Genomic DNA, 27136 nt, shown 5'->3' with positions numbered 1-27136 from the left:
AATGCAGGCAAACAAGACAAACCAGTGCACCACTGACAACAGCTTCATTGTTGTAGCACTTTTTGCGGCGGCTACAGACAGTGTGACTGTGTCACGCGGTAATTGCAAAGCAGGTTGTGTAGAGATGATGGTGTCTGGACTTGACAGGTGGACCAGATGAGGAATGAACTCCTGCAGGAGAGGGCTAGCAGGCAGGACGCAGAGTGTGACAAGATGGCTCTGGAGAGACAGGTACACAGCCTCCACCCTGCAGTGTTTGCTGTCCAAACTCATACCAGACCATCACATCTCATCCATATGTCTCTTCATCATCGTTCTCGGTCTTTTAGATCAACTCCCATCAGTTTCCTGCACACGCATTTTATATCATTAATGTTCTCTGCAGAGCAAAGACCTGAAAAACAAAGTGGCTGATTTGGAGGGCTCCCAGAAGACCAACAAGGTGGGCATGGTAGCACAGCTGGAGGATCGCATTCATGAGCTGGAGGAGCGTCTCGAGGGAGAGGAGAGGTGAGGTCCAAAGTATACTCAAGGGGTGTAGAGGAGGTCATGGAAAACTTGTCTTCTTGCTATTTTGGTTGACTTGAAGGCGTTATGTGACTATTACATACACCCTGGACCGGTCGCTTGCATTTATTATCTATTTATTTATATACAAAACATACTCTAAAGCAGTGTTTTTCAACCTTTTTTTAGGTTGGAAAAATTTTGCGGCATACCAATAACTTTTTAATAGCTTTTTCTTGATTACGGACTCGCCACAGCAGATCCTTTTGATCCGCATACTAATTTAACCAACAATGTTACAAAATGTCACCACTAACTCTCACATGCATCACTAAGTCTATTAGAGGCAATCAGCTACGTGTTGCCACACGGACGAATATTACATTGCTCTACATTGCAGTCTTTACACCAATGACACGCGACAATGACATAATATTTGCAGAAAATTATTAATACATTCATTCATTTTCTACCGCTTTTTCCTCATGAGGGTCGCGGGGGTGCTGGAGCCTATCCCAGCTGTCTTTGGGCGAGAGGCGGGGTACACCCTGGACTGGTCACCAGCCAATCACAGGGCACATATAGACAAACAACCATTCACACTCACATTCATACCTATGGACAATTTGGAGTGGCCAATTAACCTAGCATGTTTTTAGAATGTGGGAGGAAACCGGAGTACCCGGGGAAAACCCATGCATGCACGGGGATGGCCGAGGGTGGAATTGAACCCTGGTCTCCTAGCTGTGAGGTCTGCGCGCTAACCACTAGACCACCGTGCTGCCCCATTATTAATACATGTTAATTAAAAAAAGTGATATTGAATAATTCCTCACGGCACACCTGACGATTTCTCACGGCACACTTGTGTGCCGCGGCACAGGTGTTGAAAATCACTGCTCTAAAGCAGTGGTTGTCAGCCTTTTTTCAGTGAAGTACACGATGTGGCATTTTTGGTTAAAACAATATTTAAAACACAGTGCTGTAGTATTAGTATTCTGTATTTATTACTGTCCAAATTGATTTCCATTGTCAAAATATTATCTAATATGCATGGTGCCCCCTTAATGACACTGACTTTGCGGTTACAAGTCACAGCGATAGAGGTGGAGCGAGGTGAATCTTCAATTCAATGGTCAAGGAATGAGGAAAACATTACAGAGCATTATATACTGTTTCTAAGTGTTACAAGATTATTTTTTTGTGTATGCTAGTAAAATTGTTCAAATGTATTCATCAGAATGACAATTTGCATTTTTTATATTGCAGGGAACGAGCCAACCTCCAACTGTCCAACCGTAGGCTGGAGAGGAAGGTGAAAGAGATGGTGATGCAAGTCGAGGAGGAACATCACACCATTCAAGATCAAAAAGACCAAGTACGTTAACAAGCTTACTCCTCAGGTCCAACAAATAACAACACTATTCTAGTCCAGGCATGTCTGGCATACGTTTAACCAGGCAGTGTTGTGTGTGTGTGCCGTAGTTAAACCTGCGTCTGAAGGCCCTGAAGAGACAGATGGATGAGGCCGAGGAGGAGATTGACAGACTGGAGCACAGCAAGAAGAAGCTGCAGAGAGACTTAGATGAGCAACAAGAAACCAATGAGCAGCTGCAAAGTCAGCTCAAATCTCTGCGCAGTGAGATGAGGTAAATGATGTGTGTGTGAGTGACAGGAAGAAAAGCTTTTTTAATTTTTTTTTTTTACCTGATTTTTTTTGTCAATTAGGTCTTTGTTTTTGACATTAGGTCTTTGACATTTTGGTCTCTTGGTGACTATTCCCTACTTTTAGACTTTAACTCATGCTCCCCGGTGTCACATGACATTTTTCCATCACAGGCGTAAGAGCACTTCTGCGCCGCTGCTGACCAACCAGGATGACGACGACGATGACGACGATGACATCAGCACGGATGGCGAAACATACTTCAGCTCCACGTCCAGCTACAAGCGCTCTTCAAGTCAGGACAACCTCCTGTCCACCTTCAGCTTGTGAAGTAAACAAATATTTCATCACTCTTGGACCTATGAGATGATACCTTCAGTTTATGAGCTGTAAAAAGAACTTCACAACCAACCACTCTGTTTGTTCCGTGAATATTTGTGTTTATAACACAGCCATCATGTATTTACAGTATGGACATACACAGGATAAGGATACAATGGGGAGCCATGAAATTCCTTCAGTATTATTTGAGCAGCTCTGAGGTCTTTCTAAGAGAGATGAGGTGTCAATATTGTTTTTAGCTGGATTTTCCACATTCCAAGTGAAGTGTGGTCTGTTTTAGCGTTTGTAAACTTGAAGGATGCACTGCATACATAGTACTGCCTCCGCATGAAACAGCTGAAATTACTCACAGCCTTCATTTTTATAGCAAATGTTTTTTTTTTTTTTTACTGTTGGCTTAAATGAAATGTATTTTGTATGAATGAAGATCAAACCTGAATATATGAAGTCATGGTGTCTGGATCTTTTTTTTATATACTGTATTTATTCATGCTTATACAAACACCAAGCCTGGCTGGATGCACGGTGGCACAGTTTGGGCATCTCTATTTGGAGTTAGCATGCGTGGGTTTTCTCCGGGTACTCCGGTTTCCTTCCACATTCCAAAAATATCCACTTTAGGGTCATCGGCTACTCCAAATTGTCCATAGGTATGAATGTGAGGTAAATGGTTGTTTGTTTATATGTGCCCTGTGATTGGCTGGTGACCAATTCCAGGCCTCCAGCATACCCGCGCAACCTTTGATGGGGTTTTAGAGAACAATAAATGAGGGATTCATTTTTCACAAATATGTTTTTATATATCTTTTGGCATCTACTGAAGTCTTTATTCTGTCACTCCCTTTGCATGATTATGTCTTGTAGTGATGCTTCAATGAGCTACCATTGAATCATTTACACAACAAATGAACAAAAAATAATTTTGCTTTATTTGGGTTTCATCGCATCTCTTAATTTTCCAGATGGAATGTGATAAACTGACAATCAAAGTGTTGCACCACTGTAATTATTTGCACTCGTCTTCGTCTCCCTTTATAACTAACAGAGTGGATTTTAAGCTAATTCCTGCCACTACCTCTTTGTACACATTTGAGTCTTTTATACTGTAAATCCTGCTGTGACTTCAATAAAGTTACTTCTCGTGCTATCAAGTGTTTATCTCTGACTTTGTTTTCTTGTTGAACTGTCTAAAGAGCTCACGCTCTGATTAAACCTCATCAACTGTGTCAAGGCTTGCATTGATTTTTTTTATTTTGGGTCACTACATTTCCACGTTGCAGCTCATTGTCCTGTTAGAATGGAACGTCTTTCCACGTGTTTGTGTCCCGTTGAAATGAGGCCCCACGAGGACTTCCAGACCACTTTCTAATCTTTCACAAAACAGTGCAGCAGAGTGGCAACCCGAGCACGTCCATATCAGGAAGGCTGGCTCACTGTGATGTCACAGCGAACCGATGACAGCAAAGTCTTTGAAACCGAGCTTTCAGAGCCATCCTAAACGTCTTTCAGGGCTTACTTCCAAATGCACAAATGTAATTATCTGAAACTTTGGCATCGTTTAACACGAGAATACAACATTTTAACTACATTTATAGTATAGGAAAAACATAATAGGTCTCCTTTAACGTGACTTAGTGTGGTTTGTGAGTCGCACACTCTTGTGGTGAGTACATGTAATTGCAACCAAGAGTACAGCTGGTTAGCACGGTGGACGAGTGGTGAAAAGGAAAGTAAGGTCAATTAATTTGTAAAGTTTGAGGCCTACTCAACTTTAAACTTGTGAAAAAATGAAGCAGTTTTAATGATGACTAATGACGATGTTTAAAGTGAGAGAAACTATGCTAAGACAATCAATCCTTCGGAGTGGACTTTTGGGGCCTCTGGTCTTGTGACCTTCCGTTTGTTGCCATTCAACGTGAAAACCTCCAAATTGACCTTTTGAGTGGCCCCTCTTCACCCAAGTCTGTGCTAGGTGGAGCGGCTAACACCACGTAGGGTCTCTCAAACAAAAACATTTGGAACAATGCGATCATTCTTAGGATTCCTCCAAGTGCTTCACTGACTTTCACCACACTGGCTGTAAGTACTAATAAGTAAATCCACTGCAGCTAATGTTGTGCTTCCTGTCTTTACACAAAACAATATAGGTTGCGCAAATCTCCGGGGATTAACTAGAAACCAAACAGTACTGACTATTACATGGAATTCGAACGTTGTCAATTGAGGACTCGTATAGCGCCATACTGCCCTCTAGCGGCCACCTGGACTAGCGTGAATGTTTTCAACACCGCATTTCTCAATGAAAAGCTATTGGACTGATTTAACTTTTATATTTATATAATTGTATAATGGATAAGATAATATGAAAGATAGAAAGAAAAAATATTTTAGCAATATTAGTTTATTGTGAAAACAGTGTACTGTCTTATTTAGGCTACATGAAAGGAACATAATTGTAGAAATACCTCCAACATAAGAAACGTGTTATGAAATTAAAAACCCATCATCTTTGCAGCTTATGTTCAAAGTTGGTACTCCTGTATATATACACTGTATTATAAGCTTTTGCCTTTTATGACGACAGCCATAAATCACTTATATTAAGAAGGAAATTGTAACCACACCAGTTTGTCCATATACATACAGTGGTGTGAAAAAGTATTTCTGATTTTTTTGTCACATTTGTGTTTCAGATCATCAAACAAATGTAAATATTAGTCAATGACAAAACATGCAACAGTGGCGAACCTTTCCACGAGTGGCCGACCAATCAAAATTACTCCAGGAACGCAGCGAAGACTCATCCAAGAGGTCGCAAAAGACCCCACAACAACATCCAGAGAAACTGCAGGCCTCACTTGCCTCAGTTAAGGTCAGTGTTCATGACTCCACTATAAGAATAACACTGGGCAAAACTGGTGGGGTTCCAAGACAAAAAACACTGCTGAACAAAAAGAAATATTAAGGCATCTCAATGATCCCCAATACCTTTGGGAAAATACTCTGTGGTCTGACGAGACAAAAGTTGAACTTTTTAGAAGGTGTGCGTCCCATTACATCTGGCTTAAAAGTCATTTCAGAAAAAGATCATGCCAACAGTAAAATATGGTGGTGGTAGTGTGATGGTCTGGGGCTGTTTTGCTGTTTCAGGACCTGGAAGACTTGCTGTGATAAATTGAATCATGAATTCTTCCAAAAAAAACAAAAAAAATCAGGGAGTATGTAAACACTTTTTCCCTCCACTATACATGTGCATATACTGTATATACAGAACACACATGTAGCTATACAGTATTTACAGTGTGAAACAAAATACAGTACCAATCAGTTAATATGTGGCATGTGCATCCTGCATGCATGATTTAGCTGTGCGTCTTCAGACATTATGGCGTTTACAGTAACATGTCCATCAACAGAGGCACATGGCTGTGATTGTAAACACATGAACCCTGAGAGCAGGTTCTTCCTGCTATGCTGAGACATTAGCTCCCTTAGGCTTCCATCGCATGTCTAGTTTGACATTGACGCTGATGAAAGAGTTTGAGTTGAGAGCTGTAATCAATGTCTGTTGGTGCATTTTGATCACTTTTATGTCATCTTTGTGCACAAACATCCATCGTAGCACGTGTCTTCTGAAGACATCAACCATGTGGATTGCAAAGTGAGAGCTGCTGCCTGCAAGGATTTGGTGACTCCACTGCATGTTCTCCATCAACTACATGCGATGAAGTCCAGACCATACATACTTATAATTTTGTAATAATTTTGTTTCCATTAGGTATCTGAGATGTAACAGTCTTTATAATGCACAGTGCACGTAAAACATTGACTCACCTCAGTCGACACTTTTATGTTGTGAAATTACGTATATAAATATCTCATATGGTTGTCATCCATGCAAAAAAATATGGAATGATGCGCTATTTAACTTAAAAAAACATGAGTAATAGGTGCAACCTATATTATATATCAGTTGTGCACAAAATGTAGTGTAACCAGTCATTACAATGGGTAGCTCTGCTAATGGGATCCAATAAATACTGTATTGACACTTTCAGTTATGTTCAATTAGCTTTTCATCATCATAGGCAATCTTATATACAGTAGCAGTGTTTTTATTTTATACTTAAATACATGTATTGTTTTTATTATAGTATATACTGCATCTTTCATAGAGTTTTACTGTAGTGAGGGATTAATAATAGTTGTGGTTATTATTGTGAATGTAGTTGTAGTTAATTAGAAACAGGTCCCGGTTGTACACCACCGCTGTAATGAATATCAGAAAAAATATTGGTAATTATCTTCTTTGTAAGGCATATTTTTGACACCAGTCTTGTCGGATGTCATTCCATTGTGCAGGTGCCTAATGAAGTAATGCGCGTCGCTTTACAGTATTTGAAGCGCCTACTTCAAAAGGTCCCCCGGGTGGCTCGTTTTTGGAACCAATGCTGTATTGTGAAGCGTGGCTCTTATATTTGTCAGCAGTTGTGTTAGTTTAGTTTGTGTTAGCTTTGGCGAGCATACAGCAGCAACACCTGGAAGCACTTTTTGTCCTAGTGGTTTTGTAGTAAGATGCGTGCATGTTTTAAGTAATGTGATGTATATTTATGTGAGAGGAGGTCCACGTGATATTAGACAACCATAAGTGCAGAAAAAAGCCTATGTTTGATGTCTGGTTACACATTAACTAGGTCAACCCTGAGGGAATAGCTCTTGGATTGTTTCTTTCATTATATTTGACATGGGCCTTGCAGCATGTACTCATCGAGGCGTTCATTACTAGTTTCTATTAAGAGGGAGTGGCGGCAGGCTCATCAGAGGTGGAATGTGATCCGGTTGTCAGGACGATTGTCTTCTGTGCTCCTCCAATGAATTACAAATACACACACACAACAGGCGACACTGTTATGTTGCCATGCGAACAGTCACATTAAAAAATAATGCGTTCTCTCCTCTTTATCGCTATCATCCTCATCAATGATTTATTTGTTGTAACAGCAAGGTGCCACACTGTGTCTCCTTGGTCAAGTCATGCGTATCTTACAATATATTACATATACAGGTGGTCCTCAGTTTACGGACAGTGCAGGGCTGCTTAGGTGTTACTGTCGCTTTCCTAGGAGCAGGTGCTTTAACATGCCAAGGATACGTATGATCTTCTGAAACTAGTTTTAGCGCGAATCCATTGTTTACAGACGATTTATACATGTAAACATGTCAACACCTGCACCAGAATATTTTTGATATTGACCTCTGTTTGGAAGCTTTCCACATGCCACATCCTTAAGGTCATGGTTCAAAGGTTAAGCTTAATACCATTGCCTGCGATTCTGATGTGAAAACAATATATACAGCAGGGGTCTCAAACACGGGTCCCGCGGGCCAAATGCGGCCCACAGGACACTAGTTTGAGGCCCCCGCCTTGATATGAAAGTTTAATGTTAGTGCGCAAGTTTGATATGGATGCTGTATGGTATCATGTACCCAGAAAAAATTATTACGTTTGGTTAATGTTCATGTTAAAGGTTAAATAACTGTTAATAGTTATCCTCCCTATCCGTGTGGAAGTGGTAAGTTTTTGGCTATTTAAGTTTAAAGGAAATAACTTGAAGGCTACCGTTTAGGTTGCTAGCTCTCTAGTTTGCGAGTTAGCATGTGTCTCAAGACCCTGCAGTTGCGCAATATGTTGTAAATAAAAAGAGTATAAATGTGACTATAGTCGTGTTTTGTCATGTCTACAGGGCTCTAATAATGCTTTGTTCATTTTAATCTGAAAAAAATAATTTGTCTACCCACCAACTATATGTGGTTTCTTAAGTTTTTATTATTTGCCATTTTATTATTATTATTATTATATTTATTTATTACTGATTGATTGATTTTCTTTATTTTTGATTTGTTTATTTATTTTTCATCTTATTTTGTGCAGAAAAATATAAATTAAGATATTTGAGAACAGTGGAATGTTTTATCAGAGCTTTTATTGTAGAAAATCGGAACCAAAGCACTGAAAAAGTTTGTATATTTTTCTGTTTTTAATAAATTTTTTTTTTTTTTTTTTTAGAAAACCTGATGTGGCCCAGCCTTGCCCAGACCCTAGCTCCAGTGGCCCCCAGGTGAATTGAGTTTGAGACCCCTGATATACAGTATGTACGCTTGACTGTTTTTAATGACTGGATTTGCATGGTCTAAGAAGATTGCTGCACTATGCACGTCTTGACTTTTCTCTCAGCATTCCCATGTTCTTTCTCAGGGAGTTACAATTTCTAGTTCAGGTACATATTTTCTAGTGATACTGTGTTGGTTCTTTCCTGTGACTTGAGATGTACCTGTCATTAGAGCTCCACCTGTCCCGGGCCAGGTGGGAGGGCCCAGCCCGCCCTGCGCATATCTTGCTCTCAGGGCAGAGGAGCAGGAGGGTGAAATGTGGCCCAACTGGTCTGATGAGAGCTCAGAGAGAACGAGAGCTTGCTGAGAGACTGACAAGCCTGTCAAGCCAGGTGGACTGTACAGCAGCCGGGTTGGGAATCAAACAATGACTCTGCTGTGTTCCTGTTCCTGAGTGTGAACCTGTGCGGCTATAGAGTGACCCTCGCCATACTTTAACAAGAGTGGAATTTCCTTTGCTCCATAGTGCCGATGAGAGTCAGGAAGGGGCTTTGAGAGGAAGAGTGGGAGGAGGGTCTGTTGGGCTGGGGAAGGGGTGGGGGAGACACACCGTGGAGCCGTGGAGTGGACACAAGAGGAGACATGCTTCACTACGGGCTTGGGCGAACGGTTTCCAGCACCACAACTACCGCCGACTCTCCAGAGTCCAGCAGTGAGGTAAGAAGTCCCTCAGTCCCTCGGTGGAAAGACATCCACTGTCTATTACGCTCTCTTCTTACTCTACACTCTATTTTGCAAACACTGTGGTGTGTGTTTCTACCCCTCCCTCCTCTGCATTTTGTGTATGTTCTCTTGTCAAACACTGTATTTGTTGCTGAAAATGTGTAATAGAAGAACATGTAAGCGGAGTTGAATGTGCTGCAGGCAGACAGCTTGTCATGTTTATTTGAACATTGCTCTGACATAACACTGCTGACATTTAAACCTGCTTTCATGAAGAAAAAACCTCCTGTCAACTGAATGCATGCAAGTACTAAATGCAGTATTTTTTTCAACAATACTTATATTATTTATTTTGTTTATTCATTCATTAATTTTCTACCGCTTATCCTCACGAGGGTCGCGGGGGTGCTGGAGCCTATCCCAGCTGTCTTCGAGCAGGTACACCCTGGACAGGGCACATATAGACAAACAACCATTCACACTCACATTCATACCTATGGACAATTTGGAGTCACCAATTAACCTAGCATGTTTTTGGAATGTGGGAGGAAACCGGAGTACCTGGAGAAAACCCACGCATTCACGGGGAGAACATGCAAACTCCACACAGAGATGGCCGAGGGTGGAATTGAACCCTGGTCTCCGAGCTGTGAGGTCTGCGCGCTAACCACTCGACCGCCGTGCCGCCCACTTATTTTGTTTATAATATATAAAATATTTATTCATTTTGTATTATTCTGGCAATTAACATTTACACAACTTTTCCAAAAGATACATGTTATAGACACTTGTAGCCATTTGCCCCATAGGAAGTAGGAAGAAATAATCTGTTCCAGGGTCAAACTGTCACCATCACAAAACTTGTATTATTTGTAAACAGACTTTTTCCCGTTACTAGTGTAAAAAAATGTTAATCAATATGTAACACCGTCACAAAATACTGCCAACATTTGGTAACATCTGTTCTACAAGTATAAAACGAAGTTCATCCATTCATTAATTTTCTACCGCTAACCCTATGCTGGAGCCTATCCCAGCTGTCTTCGGGCAAGAGGCGGGGTACACCCTGGACTGGTCGCCAGCCAATCACAGGGCACATATAGACAAACAACCATTCACACTCACATTCATACCTATGGACAATTTGGAGTCGCCAATTAACCTAGCATGTTTTTGGAATGTGGGAGGAAACCGGAGTACCCGGAGAAAACCCACGCATGCACGGGGAGAACATGCAAACTCAACGCAGAGATGGCCAAGGGTGGAATTGAACTTGGTGTCCCAGCTGTGAGGCCTCTGCGCTAACCACTTGGTCTTAAAAAGAAGTTGACCCATGGGAGTTTATTTGAGCTCAACTTATATGACAAATAGAATCTCATTTTATAACATTGTGTAAAAATCTAACCTCGTGTTAATATTAATATTAAGTGTAAAAAGAAGTTAACCATCATTATCTGTTGACATAAAAACCAAAGCGTAAAAGAAGAGATGAACTGGTTCTTTGGTAAAGTTGGACAAAAGCATTGGGATACACATTATTCCGATTGGCATAATTGATTTTTTTCTGACTATTTTTTCCTCAGAGGTCAATCCGACGCCTCCGTTTGACCCTCCACGCAGGAGATGCCGCAAACAATGAGTCCAGATCTGCTTATTCGGATGCGGTAAGTACCTTTTACTGTCTCCATCCCTGATATTGCACCCTTAGCCATCCTGCCTGATGTCCACATAGTTTGACTGAAACAAATTTCCTCAAGATGTGTCTTATGTAATCCTGACAGAAGGGCGTGTGCATGGTCATGTGATGCACATTCTTTCCCCACTATGACCTCAGTTGCAGTATACATCTAATTCACATTTATACATTTTTAACATATCGAAACGAAGCAACACATTGCTGTGTTTATCTTTGTTGTGCACACACACCGCAGGCACGGCAAGTGTTTCCTTTGAGTGACGCCACCCTGGCTTTTTTTTCGGATTTAAGATGACAGCATGAGATATGTTGTGTTGTTTTGTTGTTTGTTGTGTGTCTGTTCAGGATACTCATAGAATCGTGGTTGTGTTATTTTTGAACTTTGATCCATGACTTGTCTTGTCAGCATACACACACGCTGATAACACAGGGAGCGTGCTTCCTTTCCTAGTAGGTGTGGTCCTCACCAGTAGAACACTGAAAGGCGAGGAACACACATGTTGCCTGTGATGACGTGTACCGTGTACTTTAGTTTGACTACTAACTAAGACAAGTACACAAATAGTTGCTGTTTGCTTAGGAGGCTCCAGCAAACGCTAGTGGGGATACGCGGTATAGAAAATGGATGGATGGATGTCAAACCCAGTAATAGCGGGCCAGCTGTTTCATACACCTTAGTGCAGGGGTCTCAAACACGCGGCCCGCGGGCCAAATGTGGCCCACATGACACTAGTTTGAGGCCCCCGCCTTGATATGAAAGTTTAATGTTAGTGCGGCACCGCGCAAGTTTGTTATGGATGCTGTATGGTATGGAAAAAATTATTACGTTTGATTAATGTTCATGTTAAAGGTTAAATAACTGTTAATAGTTATCCTCCCTATCCGTGTGGAAGTGGTAAGTTTTTGGCTTTTTAAGTTTAAAGGAAGTAACTTGGAGGCTACCGTTTAGGTCGCTAGCTCTCTAGTTTGCGAGTTAGCATGTGTCTCAAGACCCTGCAGTTGCGCAATATGTTGTAAATAAAAAAAAGTATAAATGTGACTATAGTCGTGTTTTGTCATGTCTACAGGGCTCTAATAATGCTTTGTTCATTTTAATCTGAAAAAAATAATTTGTCTACCCACCAACTATATGTGGTTTCTTAATTTTTAATTATTTGCCGTTTTATTATTATTATATTTATTTATTACTGATTGATTGATTTTCTTTATTCTTGATCTTATTTTGTGTAGAAAAATAAAAAGTAAGATATTTGAGAACAGTGGAATGTTTTATCAGAGCTTTTCTTGTAGAAAATCGGAACCAAAGCAAAGTTTATTCATTTTTCTGTTTTTAATAAATGCGTTTTTTTTTTTGGAAAACCTGATGCGGCCCAGCCTCGCCCAGACCCTAGCTCCAGTGGCCCCCAGGTAAATTGAGTTTGAGACCCCTGCTTTAGTGTAATAGATCCCCTTTAAGAACACAGTTAGCCTCACACAGTGTACTAATAACACAACATGATGAGTGTACAGTGAAGAAAATAAGTATTTGAACACCCTGCTATTTTGCTATTTCTCCCACTTAGAAATCATGGAGGGGTCTGAAATTTTCATCGTAGGTGCATGTCCACTGTGAGAGAGATAAACTAAAAAGAAAAATCCAGAAATCACAATGCATGATTTTTTAACAATTTATTTGTGTGATACAGCTGCAAATAAGTATTTGAACACCTGTGTATCATCTAGAATTCTGACCCTGAAAGACCTGTTAGTCTGCCCATTAGAAGTCCACCTGCACTCCATGTATCATCCTGAATCAGATGCACCTGTTTGAGGTCGTTAGCTGCATAAAGACACCTGTCCACCCCATACAATCAGTAAGACTTTAACTTGTAACATGGCGAAGACCAAAGAGCTGTCCAAAGACACCAGAGACAAAATTGTACACCTCCACAAGGCTGGAAAGGGCTACGGAGCAATTACCAAGCAGCTTGGTGAAAAAAGGTCCACTGTTGGAGCTATCATTAGAAAATGGAAGAAGCTAAACATGACGGTCAATCTCAATCGGAGTGGAGCCCCATGCAAGATATCACCTCGTGGGGTCTCAATGATTCTAAGAAAGGTGAGGAATCAGCCCAGAACTACACGACAGGACTTGGTCAATGACCTGAAAAGAGCTGGGACCACCGTTTCCAAGGTTACTGTAGGTAATACACTAAGACGTCATGATGTGAAATCATGCATGGCACGAAAGGTTCCCCTGCTTAAACCAGCACATGTCAAGGCCCGTCTTAAGTTTGCATATGACCATTTGGATGATACAGAGGAGTCATGGGAGAAAGTTTTATGGTCAGATGAGACCAAAATAGAACTTTTTGGTCATAATTCCAATAAGCGTGTTTGGAGGAAGAAGAATGAAGAGTACAATCCGAAGAACACCATCCCTACTGTGAAGCATGGGGGTGGTAGCATCATGCTTTGGGGGTGTTTTTCTGCACATGGGACAGGACGAGTGCACTGCATTAAAGAGAGGATGACTGGGGCCGTGTATTGTGAGATTTTGGGGAACAACCTCCTTCCCTCTGTCAGAGCATTGAAGATGGGTCGTGGCTGGGTCTTCCAACACGACAACGACCCGAAGCACACAGCCAGGAAAACCAAGGAGTGGCTCCGTAAGAAGCATATCAAGGTTCTAGCATGGCCCAGCCAGTCTCCAGACCTGAACCCAATCGAAAATCTTTGGAGGGAGCTCAAACTCCGTGTTTCTCAGCGACAGCCCAGAAACCTGACTGATCTAGAGAAGATCTGTGTGGAGGAGTGGGCCAAGATCCCTCCTGCAGTGTGTGCAAACCTGGTGAAAAACTACAGGAAACGTTTGACCTCTGTAATAGCAAACAAAGGCTACTGTACCAAATATTAACATTCATTTTCTCAGGTGTTCAAATACTTATTTGCAGCTGTATCACACAAATAAATTGTTAAAAAATCATGCATTGTGATTTCTGGATTTTTCTTTTTAGTTTATCTCTCTCACAGTGGACATGCACCTACGATGAAAATTTCAGACCCCTCCATGATTTCTAAGTGGGAGAAATAGCAAAATAGCAGGGTGTTCAAATACTTATTTTCTTCACTGTATATGTTAACTGCAACAGCAAATGTTTTTACACAAATGAATCGTATTCTGCACTCTTTACCCTTTAGCACCACTCTTACATTTTTATAGGCCTCATTTCAGTCTTTAATGGTACTATGGTTTGATTTGATAAGTTGCTAATCAAAGTCAACCTCCCAAATGCCATGATTGAGAATATAAACAGTGCACTAGAACATAATTAACTAGAACATAATGTAGCCCCCGCTAGTGGTTGTGTGTCTTAACAACCACATCGAGTGGCTATGCCATAAACTTCCCTTGTGTGTGTTTGTGTTGCCGGCGGCCGATATTATCAGACATCCCTAGTAGTTATAAGTTATGACATGTAAATGATAGTATTTTAGGAGATGTTGCAATACTGTGTGAAGCGTAGATGTTTGGAAACCTTTTGCATTTACGAGATTGTTCCAGAGTAAACTTGTCCTAAGTGAGTGCTTTTGTCCAGATGGAGATTGAGCCTCCACCCTGTGGGATGTCAGGGAGAGCAGGTTGTGTGCATGTCATACCCCAAAGGACTTGCAGTTTCGGTGTCTTCATTTCTGGCTTTTAGTCAGAAACATGTCAGCAACCTCACAGAATGAACTATTGCCAACTCACAAAAGGATGGTTTTAGTCCATCAACCACAGGGTTAATGACCCAGGACTGTTTCAAAGAACCACATCAGTGTGACTACCTAACCTAACCTAATCAGTCATGTAATATATTACAAGGAGTATTTCCAGATAGTGCGGAGGCATTGCAAGACACTACAGATACACATCAATAAATGATGGATTGAAGGAAAAAGCAAAGTTCAGGAGCTTTGACGTCTTTGTGCAATGCTCAAAGTTACAAAGTTTAAGTAACTCTGGGTGGAGCTACAGGGTGGCCAGGGAGGGCCCGGCCCCTGCCCTTGCCACTCGCCGGCCACCCTGTATGCCACCCTGATGACAGCAGGACAATTTTTGGACAAATGCGGCTCTGTGGTGCGGAACACTACTTCAGTCTAATCGCTGTTTCAGCTAGGACGCATTTCACTGCAGCACACAATTTTAAGTGGGGAAGGAGAGGAGAGCTATCTATTTTATGTTGACGCTTTGCCCGTCAAGGTAAGTTTCCCACGATTACTTTGGTTCAGGGGTCTCAAACACGCGGTCCGCGGGCCAAATGTGGCCCGCAGGACACTAGTTTGAGGTCCCTTGATATGAAAGTTTAATGTTAGTGCGGCCCGCGCAAGTTTGATATGGATGCTGTATGGTATCATGTACCCAGAAAAATTATTACGTTTGATTAATGTTCATGTTAAAGATTAAATAACTGTTCATAGTTATCCTCCCTATCTGTGTGGAAGTGGTGAGTTTTTGGCTATTTAAGTTTAAGGGAAATAACTTGAAGGCTACCGTTTAGAACCAAAGCACTGAAAAAGTTTGTATCGTTTGTTTTTAATAAATGCGTTTTTTTTTGTGGAAAACCTGATGCGGCCCAGCCTTGCCCAGATTCTAGCTCCAGTGGCCCCCAGGTAAATTGAGTTTGAGACCCCTGCTTTGGTTGGTTCCTGTCAAGTTGTGTCACTATGTTGACTTTGACATTGGAAGCTTAGTCTGCAGCAGCATGAATGGGCATGCCTAGGAGTCTGGTGTCAAAACGCGAGTGCTGATTGACGTATACTTTTGTATTATGTTCTATGTGGTTTTGGTGGTCATGATCGTAAGCAGAATCCAGACACTATGCATGTCCTCGGGATACAGCTCAGCTATAACAATAAATAATATTATAAGAATGAATAATTATGAATGTCATGTAGACTTATTGCCAATGTGTGTTACCGCTATGTGAGCACTGGTCTCACCTTGGCCACCCCAGTTAAAAATGTCTGGCTCCGCCACTGCTCAGCAGTGCTCATACTTCATTGGGTCTCCTGAACTCTTAGAATTGGGATGCATTTTTAATTCCCCCTGACTTCCTTCAATGATGCTGTGGGAATAATGCCAGCATTTTGAGAGGACTACAACAAAAGTGTTGTAGTTTTAATCCAGACAAATATTTTTTGAGCTACAAATATAGAAAGGGAGTGTCCCGCAATGTGATACAACATGGACATCATCCAAGCAACCAGAATGTCCTAACTGAGACATGATATGTCATCTTCATGTCACGTAAGAAGGAAACATGCCACACAAAAGACGTCTACACACTGACTGCATTACCACAAACATCCATTCACCTCAAAGTGGCCTTGACTCAATCCTTCAATGAGTCTGACTGTCCTTCATAATAAAGACACATGACACAGAGGAAGCTTTGTGACCTCTCAATGACTCAGTAAAGTGTTTTATTATTGCGTTGGTGTGTAATTACTCGCAAAGACGAGCATTTAAGTTGTTTGTACATGGCAGTGGAACTCAGCTCCACATGGCAGCACTGTTGGGACAACCTCATCATTTTGCAGCAGTAATGTTGTAGAAATGTGAGGCTGGCCTGCATCCATGTAAAAACAACATTGGGGTCTTTGTTCTGGTCCTCCTCGCTCTTATCTTGACTGCATGTGGAGACTGACGCCTCCTTTGATAGACAACAGGTCTGGAATGTTAGTTTAGATACATAAGCCCCTTTTCCACCTATGCGCATTTGGACTGTAGGAACCCTGCCCAAAATGAAGTTCATTCAGCCAAACCCTGCTGCACCATCCCCCCAGAAAAACCTCCTGGTTTTTGCCCATCTTTCTCACTAGTCAGTTTAAATAGTTTCCCGTAAATTTTTTGTATTTTAACGTCCATCCATCCATTTTCTATGGCACTTATCCTCATTAGGACCTACGTATTTTCGGAATGTGGGAAAGGGAAAAGTCATGCATAGGGAGAACAAGAAATCTCAACACAGAGATGCCCAAACAGAGATTCAAACCCAGATCTCCTGACGATGTGGCCAACATGCTAACCGCTAGCCCCGTATTTTAACTTTATTTTCAATAAAAGTCTGCAAAAGCAATGGTGCAGCACTTTGGCCGTGGGGAGTTGGGTATCCCTCCTTCTGCACGGCGTTTTTTTTCTTGCAACAGTGGGGTGAGAGATGGATGAATTCGGCCCACCATCGTATGAACTTATAGATGGGGTTGCAGTGCTGAGTACTACTACTACTTTGAGTTCTGCAAAAGCAAAACACAAGGTGCCACAAAAACAGTTGGAGGAGCTACTTGGTGGAAAAGTGGATGGATGCTTGTTGAAGAAAAAACCAAAACATTAGTTTGAATATGTTTCAAGTCCCATCCTGTTCATGAGCACATGTGTTATCTCTGTGCAGGATGACAAAGATGGCTGGAAAAAAAGGAATGGGCTCATCCAAAGGGAGAGGCCAGCTGGTAGAGAGTCACCCAAGCAGGTAGGCTCCTCCATATGAATAGTAGACACTATACCAACCACACCATTTAATGGGATCCAATCCAAGAGCTCTATCATTAATTCTGCTTTTACAAAGAAAGCAATGCTCAGTTTTGGAAGGCCCCCGAATGAACCTCTTTTACTACCTGACAGCCAAAGTATTAGAAGCAACTCTCAGTGTGATGAAGTATAGTTTTGCACTGCTGCAGGCTGCCACAATAATAAACATATTGTTATATCTACCAATAAAAACTGAGCATCGTTGTCTTTGTTGATGCAGGTTTTGTATTGGATTTCATGCTTCTAATCGTCAAACCACTTTTGATGATACATTGCAACTAATTGGATAAATATGTATTATGATGATTATGTGTATTTCATGCATACATTTGACAGGAATTTTCAGGTGATTGTTGATAGATAATAAATATGTAATCATAAACCCACTATTAGGAACATAAGCTGGGATAAGACTGTCATGGGACAGGTCAGTTTTATCCTACTGATGATGTGTTGTTGCAATAGTAGTAATATCAAGTTCAGGAAATTGGTCCCCGCCTGTGAAATGTAATGTTCATATTATGTCATCTATGATGATAAACCAGCTTATCAGCTGACTGATTTTGATTAGTAATAAGCAATATTTTCTCATTACTTGCTGGTGGAAATTTCCAGTATATACAATGATGAGTGTTGTAATTTAAAGGGGTCCTACTGTGCTTTTTCCACTTTTATGACCTACAAATGTAGATAGAATATTGTATTATTGTGTTAAACGATACCAAACTTTCAGATAATGAGGTTTGGGGAGGCACAAAACTCGATTTCAGAAAGCTTTTTCTAACACTGACTCACTGTGACGTCACAGTGAGCCAGACTTTCTTATATGGGCATGCCTGGGTACAAGTTGTACAAAATGTTCACTGTACAAGGGTACCGATCACAGCTGAGGGGCCGTGCTTTGAAGCGGGCTGTGAGTGGAATAAATGAAAACAGACCGCTTTGGAAATACAGCTGGATTGGGTGCATATACCGGAAGATCTAGAAAGCTTGCTGTGCGGGTTATCTTTTGCTCTATAGGAGTCCACAACTCAATACAAACGGATGAAAATTAGCACAATAGGTGCTCTTTAAGTCCCATTTGTCCAAAATAAAAGCACCTAAATCTCTCAATGTCTTTTTGGTTCACAGTTCTATATTAGTTATTATATTAGTAATTTCAGCCATGAACAGTGTACACATCAAACAATGCAATGTAGACACATGATTAACATGACAAAGGCCCACTGACTACACAGAGCGACACAAAATTTAAATAAGAGACATTAAATATTTGTTTTTAGCCCTTCTTAAAATGTTTGGTTTGGTCCACTGGCTGCTGCAGGTCCAGCAGGCAGAAAGAACAGCAGCTCAGGTTCTGGGTTTTAGAAACTTGACACCTTCAATTCAACCTTCTTTTATTTTTTTTTTGACATCCGTTCCCAACTTCCTGTTTCCACTATAGAGCAGCAACAGTGCTGCAAAGACTTAATGTGCTGCACACATGTAAGCACGTGCAACAAACACAAATGCCTCTTGGAGCGATTGTGCACACACAGGCAGGATGCACACAAAAACGAACAGTCCAAGCTGAAGGAAACCTGAGTAGTGCGTCCTTGTCTCCCTCAGCACCTCAGTGACATGACCAATGGGCTGCCAGAGCCTTCGCTGCAGCAGCGTGGCCCTAAAATGTATGGCGTAGTGCAAAGGAACAACACGGACAGACAACAGGAAGTGATGGCGCGCGAGTGGACTGTCCATCACCTTCATGATGAAATGAGGTACATCAGGGAGGTGAGTGACATTTACTTGCTTGTTTGTTAGATGGTATGATGAATCCTATGATGATGCTTTCTCTTTGTGCGCTTGTACAGGTGAGGGATTCCTTAGAGAAGGTCAGAGAGCGCATGTACGGCCAGTTTGGAGGCATGCAGCAATCTGTGCACAAGCTCTCACAGGAAATAAGGGTAAGCGCATAATGTGGTTAGAACACTGCATGTCTACTCTATGGTATGCTATATAAATTCGGATATGTTTTTTTAAAATCATACATTACATTCATTCATTTTCTACCGCTTTTTCCTAACGAGGGTCGTGGGGGTGCTGGAGCCTATCCCAGCTGTCTTTGGGCGAGAGGCGGTGTACATCCTACCCAGCCAATCACAGGGCACATATAGACAAACAACCATTCACACTCACATTCATACCTATGGACAATTTGGAGTCACCAATTAACCTAGCATGTTTTTGGAATGTGGGTGGAAACCGGAGTACCCGGAGAAAACCCACGCATGCACGGGGAGAACATGCAAACTCCACACAGAGATGGCCGAGGGTGGAATTGAACTCGGGTCGCCGAGCTGTGAGGCCTCTGCGCTAACCATTTGGTCGTAAAAAGAAGTTAACCCATGGGAGTTTATTTGAGCTCAGGGTCACAATAATCCACATATTCATTCATTCATTCATTTTCTACCGCTTTTTCCTCACGAGGGTCGCGGGGGTGCTGGAGCCTATCCCAGCTGTCTTTGGGTGAGAGGCGGGGTACACCCTGGACTGGTCGCCAGCCAATCACAGGGCACATATAGACAAACAACCATTCACACTCACATTCATACCTATGGACAAAATACACATATTGTAGGTCAGACATGAAGGTGATCTCAATTCCACAACTAACCGACCTTCTTTCACTCCTGCCGCCTCATACATTACATCATCATACATATACATTTCAGAGGTCATCAGTCAAGTCCATGCATATGTTTTTACAGGTTGCCAACTCCCGCCGCAGGAATCTGGAGTCCGAGGTAAAGGTTCGCACGGCAGCCATGGACAAATTTGATCAGATGAACAGCACCCTGATATCAGCCAACATTGGCCTACAGGTAACCGACTCCCAACATGAAGATATCGTGCACAGTGTAACAGTAAGACGTGGAACCATTTGTGTTGTCTTTGCAGAAATCCCTCTTAGAGAACTGTCAAACCCGAGTGGACGTAAGGGAGGACATGAAGACTTTACGCAGCACCTGTACGAAAACACAAGAACAGCTGAGAGACAAGGAGAGAGAGCTGGCTGCAGCACATGCCGAAAACCAAAATCTAAGACTTCAGGTAGGATGTTTGTGCAGAAAGTACAACTGTTTTACTGTGGAAGTACCTGCTCTGACACATTCATGGACACAGTTGTCACCCCACTGGTGTGACTAGTTAGTCTTCTCCAGAGAAAAAAGTCTGATAAGAGACGTCGGACAAGTTGTGCAGCAATATGTGAGAAAAGATGACACCTTGGGTATACACAGTGTATTGTTTGCATGTGTCCTGACCGGTTTTGCTCGCCACGTTTCATTATAGAGCTGCCTTTATGTGACTAACAGGTGGAAAGACAGCAATCATCCTGAACGTCTTCACAAGAGTAATATAATGACATACAATACAAGAGCTGTATCAGAAATTCAACCTCATAAAATATAACTGTACATTGCAGCATCATAGACGGCCACAATGTAACCTTAGATACATTAGTTACAACCTTGTAAGTTTTTTTTTTTACATTTTCTCAGGTATGCAAAGTGTGGCCTAGGGACCATTTGCCGCCCAATAATAGCAAATAATTACAATAATTGATTTGTCTTTGTCTTTCAACATATATTTTTAGCCTTTTTACAACATTTTAAAATATATGTCACAATATTAAATGGTGACATTTGATTTTCAGTAGGGGCGGCACGGCGGTCTAGTGGTTAGACCTCACAGCTAGGAGACCAGGGTTCAATTCCACCCTCGGCCATCTCTGTGTGGAGTTTGCATGTTCTCCCCGTGCATGCGTGGGTTTTCTCCGGGTACTCCGGTTTCATCCCACATTCCAAAAACATGCTAGTTTAATTGGCGACTCCAAATTGTCCATAGGTATGAGTGTGAATGGTTGTTTGTCTATATGTGCCCTGTGATTGGCCAGCGACCAGTCCAGGGTGTACCCCGCCTCTTGTCCGAAGACAGCTGGGATAGGCTCCAGCACCCACGCGACCCTCGTGAGGAAAAGCAGTAGAAAATGAATGAATGATTTTCAGTATGCGGCCCTCAGTGGAAAATGTGGTTTAGCATCGAGCTGTGTGAGAAATTTCAAGACATTCAAAGCTTATGGTTGTAATAATAGCGCCACCATGTGTTGTATTGATCAGAAAAATGATAGCACAGCCAACACAGTAGCGATGCAAGTCTAGCCAAATTCTCACCTTTTTGAATACAGCGGGTAAAGAAAAAACTGCCGATATATGAAAGCACAATCGTGCAGTTGCTTCAACTAGAGGAGAATATGAATCATATTTTCAGCAACCTTCTGACAAAATAAGTCCTTTATTTGTCCAAATTGTGGAAGCACTGTTCAAAACACACAAGTGTCCACTTGCTGTTAAATTGTTCATCCTTTGAGGTTAAATAAGGTCATGAAAATATTAGCTCTCAGTATGATGCAATATACTTTTCAAGCACAATAATACATTCATTCATTCATTTTCTATACTACTTATCCTCACGAGGGTCGTGGGTAATGCTGGAGCCTATCCCAGCTGTCTTCGGGCGAGAGGCGTGGTACACCCTGGACTGGTCGCCAGCCAATCACAGGGCACATATAGACAAACAACCATTCACACTCACATTCATACCTATGGACAAAATACACATATTGTAGGTCAGACATGAAGGTGATCTCAATTCCACAACTAACCGACCTTCTTTCACTCATGTAATTATTTCCTACTGGTCACACGCTTTTTGGAAGCACTTACATGCCCATCCAGAATTTACAACTGTCTTTTTCTGTTCCACATCTACACTTTGGTGCCATTCCTGCATCAGTATGCAGCATACTGCCGAGCACAGTGGTTATTTTTGCTTTTTTCCCAGGTGGAGTCTTCACGAGAGGCCAACAGCAAGGCCCTCATGGAGCTCTCCATGACACTCCAAAGGGACTACGAGGAAAAGCTGCTGGAAGAGCGAAGGAAACACAGGGAGGAGATTGAAATACTCCAGGTGCTGCACTATTTGCTTTTTCATCAATGTGATACATCCATTGCCAAAAGAAAGAACATGTCCTGGGCCATTTCAAACAATGTTTTTGCTTCTCCAGGCCCAACTGGATGAGTACATCAGACGACTAGAGGAAGCAGAGCTGAACATCAAAATTGCAGAGGCTAAAATTGCAGAAAGGGATGAGAGGATCTGTGAAGTGGAGCGCCTACTTGACTGCATGGGAACGGTAAACACATAAAAAAAAATAAAATACAGCAACATGGCTACATGTACTTTGTGCAGATAATAAACACTTCATCAATCTCACAGGAAAAGAGTCAACTACAGCAAAAACTGCAGGAATGTGAGCGCTTGCTGGAGCTGAGTGATACAACAGACGGACCTGCAGTCATAAGGTATTTGATGTGTTTCTAAAGAGAGAAGACAATTAGTTGAGATTACCGCTCAGAAACAGCTGTTTCCGACTTTTGTCTGGCTGACTGTTGGTGGTCTTGCAGGTCCCAAGATCTGCACGTCGAAGCTGGAAGTCTGAGAGAGAGAATCAAACACTTAAACGACATGGTCTTCTGCCAACAGCGGAAGGTCAAAGGGATGATTGAGGAGGTAAGAGAGGTCATTTGAGGATGTTCTTTTGTTTTTAATGTCACTGGAAAGACAATAAGGTTTTGTGTACAGACACTAGTTGTCAAAACATGTTGTTTACGTTGGCCATGCCGTGCAGCTTCAGAAGAATCAAGAGATAAATGAACTTCTACTATGTCTACCAAGAGCATGCAATGACACTATTTCATACAAATCAGGTTTCAATCCTCACACAGAAATCATGCTAACAGCATGCTAACATTATATGGAAAGCTTGACCTCCAGGACACTGATCCTCTTTGCTGTTTACATGGCATGCCATGGTCTCACTAATGTCTTCTTGCTGAAATTGTCAAGGTGCAAACACTACGAGCTCAAGTCGCTCAGAAGGATATGTTCATCTCAGAGCTGCTGGACCGAATTGCAATAGTGGAGTGTGAGGTAAGGCTGCGTGTGTGTGCATGATGGGATGTTCGACGTGGGTTGGTGGATGCAGAAGACTTTCTATTTGGTGCGGAATGCTGGATTACCTGAACTTTGAGGCCCCTTTTTGCGCACCTTTTCCAGGCACTTTCACGTGTACAAGGTGACTGCAGTCTTTGCATGAATCTGAACCTGACGGTCTTGTCTTTTCTCCTCTTTTCCTTTTCCTAGAATAATGAATTAGAAGACAAGCTCAAGTATTTTATGTCCACACAGAATAGTGAAGAAGAAGATATGGACATTGGGGAGAAAAGACTAGTCTGCAATATTCTCCCAAGGTAAGGCAGGACACATTACATAGTGGAGTGTTTAATGAAGGGGGTGTGGCAATGACAAAGGGGCGGGGTTTCTTTGTTTAACATCTGACTGTTCAAACAGAGTTGAAGAAGTGCCGTGGCATGATGTTGAACTTCCTATTCTGCATGAACTGAATCATCTCAATCCCATAGACCACCCCCCACCTGATCCATCACCATTTGCCATACCACCTCCGCCACAAATGCCACCTCCTTTACCGCCAGAACCTCCATTATCACCCACACAACCGCCATTACCACCACTACCTTCATCCCCTACACCACCTCCATCACCCACCCAAACGACACTCCCCATACAACCCCCATCATCTCCCACGGAACCATCAGCCCTACCTTCACTGTACCTAACAATGCCCACACAAGTAAGGACATTCAGGCCTAACAATCCTCCGCCCAGCAGGCTGGAGTCCAGTTTACTTCGCTACACGCCTGTTGAGTACAGCCGCTTCTTAGAGTCCAACCCGACACCACCGAGAGAAATGTTCTACTCCAGCCGAAACTCATTCGATTCTCAAACTTCAGCAAGCCACTTCAGAGACGAGGTGGACGCTGAGTCGCTGTCCAATCAAGACGAGTCTTCAACGTCGTCTCAAAGAGCAAGACCAAGGATACGCTGCCTCAATACACCATTCATGAAATTAATGGAAATAACAGCTAATATAAACATACAGTAATATACCGGGATCATTAGTTCTTGGAGATATGTAAGTTCTTTTTACAACTAAGAAGCAGGAAGCAGCCATTTAGCTTAGAAAAGGAAGATAAATACAAAATCTCAATGCTACGGGCATCTTTGTGAAAGGTTACAAATGTCACAGTGGTTTGTAATACTGGTGAGGAACACCACATTATGTTGTATGACTTACTATGACATTATTTACCGTGTAAAACCTCTTGTATTTACATTTTTTGAAGTGCATCGACACATGGGGGTATTCTGCGAAAGTGAGTCAGCCAACCCAGGCTAAAGATGCAACTCAACAAAAACGAAATTCCTGAAACGGTACTTCAAACGATGGTTATCAACTCCTTTTGTCAAGTCCGGTTCTCAGCTTTGTGAACTCTACGTGTTCACATTAATGTGTATAATAATGCCGAGCCTGTAAATGCGCAAGTTAACGTTAATTTACTATACTAACTACACCCTACTACTACTACAAAATATGTCTATTTTACAGCAATAGAATGCTGGTGGCCGACCACTAGGTGGCACTGTTGACATGTTTTGCAGCTTTGTGGTGACTTTCTTTGTGACAAACATTTCCTTATTGTTAGAATAAATGTTTTGTTGCAGTTGATTGATGCCTCAAAGCGCTTATTCCTCCAGCAAATATTGTAATATAAGGAAGACTAACGGGCTGAGTACTCACGCAAGGACCACTGTGAAATATACGTCTGTTAACATCGGCCTAAATATTAAGATTTCATATTGCATTTTATTCCTGCTGCTCGGCTCAAAAGGTGAGCGAATTTAGCGTATCCTCTCGGCTGAAAAACAGTATCTCTTATAGAGAATTTAATTCCCTGGCTAGAGCCACTCCAGTCATACTGTTGTTCCCACATCCACCGGGTTCTCAATAAATGGTGACGCCATCTCATGAGTTACGGAGTGACACAGCAGTGCTTTCATAGGCGATTTAAGCTCAAAGTTTCGTTACTAGTCCGGCTTTCTCCTCAACAACAAACTCGCTTTGCGGTATACCCCCTTATAAAGGAGTTGATGTTTATTTACTTACAATCAGAGCCCAGTTTACTTTTTACACTTGTTTCAAGCTTTTTCTGTACAAAAAGAAGTCGCAAATTTTCTTAGCAAAACGGAACAACATTGTATGTTTATGTTTATGTTTATGAAATCCTTCTAACATGCTAATTATTCCTAATTTCCCTGGCCAGTTGGTGAAAAATGTGGTTCTAGATGATGTTTAGAATCATGCCTCACAACATGATGATATATAATATGAAGTTCTAAACTGTAGGTGTACATAATCTCATATGAAGAGGCATATTTTGTAAATACAGTAGTATTTTCGTTTACAACAACAATAATGTAACCCACACTGCAATCGAACTAAAAGGCTGCAGTCAAAAGTGAAGATTTTATGTGTGTATTTTCTTATCATTTTGTATCCGCTCTGTATGAATAAAAATATTTTGTTATTATCACATTATGTACAAGATATTTATTTGCATATATGGCGTGCCTTCAGAAAAAAAACTGCTATGGGAAACGGTGGGTTTAAATATTAAATATTGACCAGGTTGTAATTTGCTACAGGGTATGTTACAGATTAAAGTATAAAAAAAAACAGTGGGAACCTCACACACACTCAACAGGGGCCCCAGAAGCACCCAAAAATGGCATAAAATGCCAGAGTTTGAATTTTGCGATTTTTGACAAAAAACATAAGGGGGGAGGGTGTATAGTTTTTTTCAGTTTTTTTTCCAACTTGCTTTTACTGCACTTTTCTGGTCAAAAACACAGTGGAAACCTCACACACATTCAACAGGGGCCCCAGAAGCACCCAAAAATTGCATAAAATGCCAGAGTTTGGATTTTGCGATTTTTGACAAAAAAACGTAAGGGTGTATCATTTTTTTTCAGTTTTTTTCAAAGTGCTTCTAATGCACTTTTCTGGTCAAAAACACAGTGGAAACCTCACACACACTCAACAGGGGCCCAGAAGTACCAAAAAAATGGCATAAAATGCCAGAGTTTGAATTTTGTGATTTTTGACAAAAAACGTAAGGGGGGGGGGGGGGGTATTCACCTTAAAAAGATGTCTGCCACTCCTGAGCCACAGACAAAAGTATGCAACTACATTTATGAAGTAACTGCATTATACATATGACACTCTAACGTGTGTTTCCATATTAAAGACCATATTGTATGAGTAACTGTACCTACTTAATGTGTAAGTGAATATGCAATAAACAGTAAATTCCTTTCTCTGATTTATATGTCCATTATCGACATCATCATTGTTGTTTGATAATAGATTTTCTATGCAATGACTTTTGTGTGTCATTTATGAATCTACACACACAATATACACATATCAATTATCCATCTTTTTTGTAATGTTATTTATTATGAAATATATAAGTGTAATTTGAATTTGAATAAACAGTTGAAAATAAAGATTTGAATG

General features: G+C 41.5%; 2 protein-coding genes across 6 annotated transcripts in view; both read left to right on the top strand.

The window, feature by feature from the left end:
* cgnl1 (cingulin-like 1) overlaps nucleotides 1-3662 on the top strand; it is a 36014-nt gene extending 32352 nt beyond the window's left edge. The window contains exons 15-19 of the mRNA XM_058089170.2: nucleotides 148-231; nucleotides 386-510; nucleotides 1777-1885; nucleotides 1993-2156; nucleotides 2347-3662. Of these exons, the coding sequence (XP_057945153.2) occupies nucleotides 148-231; nucleotides 386-510; nucleotides 1777-1885; nucleotides 1993-2156; nucleotides 2347-2503 (639 nt within the window). The 3' untranslated portion in view covers nucleotides 2504-3662. The remainder of the gene's footprint in view (nucleotides 1-147; nucleotides 232-385; nucleotides 511-1776; nucleotides 1886-1992; nucleotides 2157-2346) is intronic.
* Nucleotides 3663-8718: 5056 nt separating this feature from the next.
* Nucleotides 8719-26563, top strand: myzap (myocardial zonula adherens protein). 5 transcript variants are annotated; one of them, XM_078795670.1, is made up of 15 exons: nucleotides 8719-9343; nucleotides 10933-11013; nucleotides 12420-12452; nucleotides 17459-17536; nucleotides 19204-19368; nucleotides 19449-19541; nucleotides 20346-20459; nucleotides 20536-20688; nucleotides 22480-22605; nucleotides 22703-22831; nucleotides 22915-23000; nucleotides 23103-23208; nucleotides 23545-23628; nucleotides 23842-23948; nucleotides 24120-24276. In XM_078795670.1, the coding sequence occupies exons 1-15, from the start codon at nucleotides 9269-9271 to the stop codon at nucleotides 24133-24135; spliced, it is 1446 nt and encodes a 481-aa protein (XP_078651796.1). In that variant the 5' UTR covers nucleotides 8719-9268; the 3' UTR covers nucleotides 24136-24276. The 5 variants fall into 5 exon arrangements, with proteins under 5 accessions (XP_078651796.1, XP_078651794.1, XP_078651792.1 ...); XM_078795668.1 differs by having other exon boundaries at nucleotides 8857-9343; nucleotides 23887-23948; nucleotides 24049-26563; XM_078795666.1 differs by having other exon boundaries at nucleotides 8864-9343; nucleotides 24049-26563.
* The last annotated feature ends 573 nt before the right edge of the window (nucleotides 26564-27136 follow it).

This window comes from Doryrhamphus excisus, linkage group LG13 (genome assembly GCF_037039965.1).
Source record: "Doryrhamphus excisus strain RoL-2023G ecotype Guam linkage group LG13, RoL_Dexc_Guam_v1.1, whole genome shotgun sequence".
NCBI lineage: Eukaryota > Metazoa > Chordata > Actinopteri > Syngnathiformes > Syngnathidae > Doryrhamphus > Doryrhamphus excisus.
This window is presented reverse-complemented; position numbering and strand designations above follow the sequence as displayed.